This window comes from Leptonychotes weddellii, unplaced genomic scaffold (genome assembly GCF_054177405.1).
Source record: "Leptonychotes weddellii isolate Sample4059 unplaced genomic scaffold, ASM5417740v2 HiC_scaffold_14125, whole genome shotgun sequence".
NCBI classification, from domain to species: domain Eukaryota; kingdom Metazoa; phylum Chordata; class Mammalia; order Carnivora; family Phocidae; genus Leptonychotes; species Leptonychotes weddellii.
Genome location: NW_027721632.1, coordinates 723 through 5,320, shown reverse-complemented (window position 1 = coordinate 5,320; position 4,598 = coordinate 723). Strand labels below are relative to the sequence as shown.

Genomic DNA, 4,598 nt, shown 5'->3' with positions numbered 1-4,598 from the left:
GCTCAGCGGGGAGTCTGCCTCTCTCTCTGACCCTCCCCCCTCTCATTCTCTCTCTCAAATAAATAAATAAAATCTTTAAAATAAATAAATAAATAAATAAAAATAAAAAGCAACCCCGCAATCACTGTCCTGATGGCAAAGCCCATAGCAGATGTCATTAACATCCTATAAAAGTCAGTGCGATGAGGACCGAGTGACGGCATTAAATGATGGCTGAACTGGTCCTCTGGGGAGGAAGGCTCTGAGCCTGCAGCCTCCTTTCTCCATGAAAAAGGGCTGAACCCAGCACAGAGCCAGGGTGGAAGTCGGGCTCTAGGTCCCCGGTCTTGCAGTCAGGCCTCAGGGCCCGAGTCTCCACCCACCCGAGTCCCAAGAGGTATGGAGAAACCTCCCAGCGCACACACTCACGTCCGTGGGGTCGTTCTCGTTGGAGATGTTGACCATGTAGGTGAGCTCGGAGTACAGGTGATTCTCGCTAGGGTACGGGTTTGTCCACATCAGCAGCCACGTGTGGGAGGCGTTGGCGTGAACCGTGAGGTTCCCGGGGGGCCTGGGTTTCACTGTAGAGAAGCGGTGCCTGGTGAGGCCCTTGTCTGTTTGCGGGGAGGGGGACGGCCCGCGCGACCCGGGTCACTTAGATTGTTATAGTCAACCCGGGGGGCGCGTCGGGGGCGCAGTCGGCTGAGCGTCCAACTCCTGGTTTGGGCTCAGGTCATGGTCTCAGGGTCAGGGGCTCGAGCCCCACGTCGGGCTCCATGCTCAGCGGGGAGTCTGCTTGCTATTCTCTCCCTCTGTTCCTCCCCTCTCTTTCGATCAAATAAATAAATAAATCTTTAGATTTTTAGTGAACCACACCTCTGTAACACATTTCTGGAATCCCACATGGACTGAATCTCAGCAGAGAACGACAATCATAATACTGATTATAATGTTGCTAAAACTCTACTTAGCACTCATGGTTATTAACCAGCTTTCTACAGTGAAATGCAAAATGTGTGAGCCAAAGTAACCCCAAATTTGCCTCTTTTTCACCTTTGTCCTTCACACTTTTGGCCACATCTATGTACTATGTTCTTACTCACTTTTTTTTTCGTTTATTTTGATTCATGTGTTTTAAAACTTAGTCTCCTTTTAAGCAATCCTATCCAGGAGATCATAGGTATGTAACATGTACTAAAATCATTGCACACATGCAGAAATGCTTTTAATTCATGGGTTTGTTCACGGGTCTGTTTAAACAACCCACTGACCGTGGGCGGCATGAACAGGCCCTTCAGGAACTGCTGAGCCCGTGAGCTCTGTGGATACCCGTGAGAATTTTCGTCTGATTCCTAGTAGCTATGTGACCTTAGGCAGGTTTACTTGCCTTCTCTATATTATATTCAATTGTAAAATGGGGATAACTCTCTTCTGGAAAACGAGGTTCAGAGAGGTAACGTGACTTGCCCAGGGTCACACAGCAATAAATGGTGTTTTAAACTCCCGTCACTACGCCACAGCAGAATCATGGTGAACTGCGGTGGGGCCTCTGGCTACCAGGATAATAATGTCAGCCTTCCACGGTCCAGACCGCCTGAAGAAGCACCAGCAGACCAGGCGAAAGAGGGTGGAAGGACAGTGCCCAGCTCAGTTTTTGCTCCGCAGCCAGCTTGCCTTCTGTTAAGTACGCCTCATCTCAAGTCCCAGTCTGGGCACTTAAAGTTAGGTGGTTGAAATATAAAAGCTGAAGAGGGCCTGATGTACTATGGAGCCCAGTCCCATTTCAGAGATGGGAGGACTGAGGCCCAGAAAGGGGCAAAAACCTCATCGTGTCTGGGAATCTGCAGAAGACTGCTTGCACCTCATTCCCCCAACTGGAGCCTGCCTCCCCTGCCCCAGAGCCCGGCTGGGGTTCGGGACCCCCCCCGCCCCTGGCCCCACTCACCATGCGCACTGGGCCGGAAGGAGCCGCCCCACAGCTGCTCCTTCCCGGCCCACAGGTCCAGCTGATAGACGTCCGCGGCGACCACGTCATCTATCGGCATGCTGCACGTGCACACCGCGCCTTCTCGGTTCTCGGGGACACACGTGCGGTTTCTGCAGACACGGGCATGCCATTAGGTTGCCAAGTTCAGGCGGACCGTGACCCACGGGTATCCCCGGAACATGCCTCAAGGAACACATGTTCAACAGACGCTGCCCGCTTCCTGACTGCCCTGCCCCCGGGATCTGGGGACCGGGGTGTGGTGAGGACAACAGACGAGGACCGCTCTCCCTGCTGACCACAGCCACCTGCCGCGCCCACCACGGACTCTTAGACGGCTCTGGCCGTGGTCGTGGTCCCGGAACTTGGCTTGCCCTTGAAAGCCAGCGAAAGGGAAGAATCGAAGGCACTAAAGAATTTGTAACAATGCGTGTATGTGTCCCAGGGTACCCCCGGGTAGCACGGTTTATCCCAGTGGACAGTGGGCGGTAGCATGCTGCCCCACATCTCACAGGCTAGGCTAGGGGTCAGCGAGCGTTTTCTGCAAAGGGCCACATAGTAAATATTTGGGGCTTTGAGGGCCATACTGGGTGTGCCCCAACTATTCAACTCTGCTGCTGTAGCCCAAATGCAGCCGCAGACAATACAGAAACGAATGGGCGTGGCTGAGTGCCAATAAAACTTTATTTACAAAGGCAAGTGGTAGGTCGGATGTGGGCCTCGGGCCATAGTCTGCAGATCCCTGGCCTAGACTAGGGTACCACACTTCAAAGCACAGCCCATCCAGCTTCGTATACCTTGGAATGCCTCTGTCAGTGGACCCTATATTCTGGTGTGTGGCCTACACCAGGGGGCCCTTTGTAACTGCATGCCTTGGGTACCCGATCACGTCCTGAGCACCGCCTGGAAGAATACCGCAGGTGCCATGGGTTATCCCAGTGGCCCACCTGGAACTATGTACCCCGGGTCCCACGGTCCACCAGACATCACAGTGAACTCCACCACTAACACACTATCCCCAACCCTCTAGGCATCGCCTCCCCCAAATCCCAGCTCCACCCCAGGCTTACTCGGACCCCATAAAGTCCAGCTGGTAGGACAGGCGGAGCTCGGCACTGCAGTTGGTGGGACCGTCCATCTCCCACTGACAGACAGAGGTGCTGACATAGTCGGACAAGCAGCTGGGCTCCTGCAGGACCTTAACACTCCCTGAGGAGACACAGGAGTGCCCTGAGCAGCCAAAGCCAGACATGCATGGGCATGCACCAGGGGGACAAGTCAGAAGCCAGGCCAGACAGGACCGAGGAGTCCATCACAAAACAAGGAGACCACAGTCCCAGGCACAGTTGTGTGCCAGTCTTCGTGGAGCTGGGGGCAGGATGGGGCTCTGGAGCTTCCCAGCCGGCATGGGGGAGATTCCTGAAGCCGAAGAATACCCCCAGGTGGCAGGGGCTACCTTTATCTTCCCGAAACTCCACTACTTGCCCCTATGAGGCCAAATCAAAGGAAGTTTCTAATCTAAGAAACGTCTAGTCTATTGCACCATCAGGCACCTGCCCCAGAGCAGTGTGAGTGAGAGGAGGGGCTCTTATCCATTTGCCTGCTCCCTGCTCCCATCTATCTTCCACCCTTCTCTGCGCTCAGGAGGCTGACCACCCCCCCCAACCATGGTCTTGCCACCCAGATGCCCTTGTCCTCTGGCTGCTGGTTGGGTTCGGCCAATATCAAGGGCAGGATGAAAGGTTGGGGTGTTTCTTCTGACCGGTCAGTGGCAGAGCTGGGGTGTGAAGCTGGCAGGATGGATACTGGGTTTGCCAAATCATCTGAGAGCCCTCGCCCCGGCTCGAGACTGCCCAGCCACAGACGGGCAGGTGCCTTCTTGCTCTGGTGCCCAGCACCAGCCCTGCCACCGCGGACGTCAGTCTGCATTTGTTTGCTGGATGAAGGACTAACCATGTTAGGCAGAGCCTTAGATTTCTAATAGATATCTTAAACTCACCTCGTGTCCAAAACTCACATCTGGTTCCCCACCCTCCCAAACGAGTGCTCCCTAACTCTGATCCGTGCTGTATTTTTCTATCACTTTCTAACACTCTTTACAATTTATTTATAATTAGGACTATGTGTCATTAGCTGTCCCCTCCCACTATAGTGTAAGCTCCTCGAGGCCCGGAATCTTTGTTTTGTTCACTGATTATCCTAGGAGTCTGGCATCTAAACGGCCAATGAACATTTGTTGAATGAGTGATCGAATGAATGAACGAAGGAATGAGTGGGAGTTGGTGACTTACCAGAGCCTGTCACCCACACCAGGATCAGGTAGCTCATAGGGAATGTGAGCCCAGAGCAAAGCTGCCCCATTGGGAGATCCTAAGATACCTGTTGAGAGAAAGTAACCCAGGTTAGTGCCAACAATGAGCCCTCTGTGTTCACCAGAGCTCTATCTATCTATCATCTATCTATCTATCTATCTATCATCTATCTATCTATCTATCATCTATCTCTTTAATCATGAAACACAACGCAGATGCAGAAAGCCCAGAATGAGATCCACAGAATGCCTGTCCCAAGAGACACTTGTTGAAAAAAAACCCATGACCTACTAAATTTAAGCAACCCCTCGGACTTCTGGAAG

The 4,598-nt window shown here is 52.9% G+C and overlaps 1 protein-coding gene across 2 annotated transcripts; it reads right to left on the bottom strand.

The window, feature by feature from the left end:
* Positions 1 to 96: 96 nt before the first annotated feature.
* On the bottom strand, positions 97 to 4,371 carry LOC145718330 (interleukin-4 receptor subunit alpha-like). 2 transcript variants are annotated; one of them, XM_081809824.1, is made up of 4 exons: positions 4,255 to 4,371; positions 3,040 to 3,172; positions 1,925 to 2,076; positions 97 to 560 (listed from the first exon to the last, which is right to left on the bottom strand). In XM_081809824.1, exons 1-4 carry the CDS (start codon positions 4,322 to 4,324, stop codon positions 340 to 342), a joined length of 576 nt encoding a protein of 191 aa, XP_081665950.1. In that variant the 5' UTR covers positions 4,325 to 4,371; the 3' UTR covers positions 97 to 339. The 2 variants fall into 2 exon arrangements, with proteins under 2 accessions (XP_081665950.1, XP_081665949.1); XM_081809823.1 differs by having other exon boundaries at positions 99 to 560; positions 3,034 to 3,172.
* Between the last annotated feature and the right edge of the window lie 227 nt (positions 4,372 to 4,598).

Bases quoted from the DNA above. Each gene is read 5' to 3' on its own strand.
- LOC145718330 (XM_081809823.1), bottom strand. From the start codon at position 4,324: ATGGGGCAGCTTTGCTCTGGGCTCACATTCCCTATGAGCTACCTGATC. The intron at 3,173-4,254 runs GTAAGTCACCAA...GTGTCTCCTCAG, and splicing joins GGTGTGGGTGACAGGCTCTG to GGAGTGTTAAGGTCCTGCAG. The intron at 561-1,924 runs GTGAGTGGGGCC...GCTTCTCTACAG, and splicing joins CTTCCGGCCCAGTGCGCATG to TGAAACCCAGGCCCCCCGGG.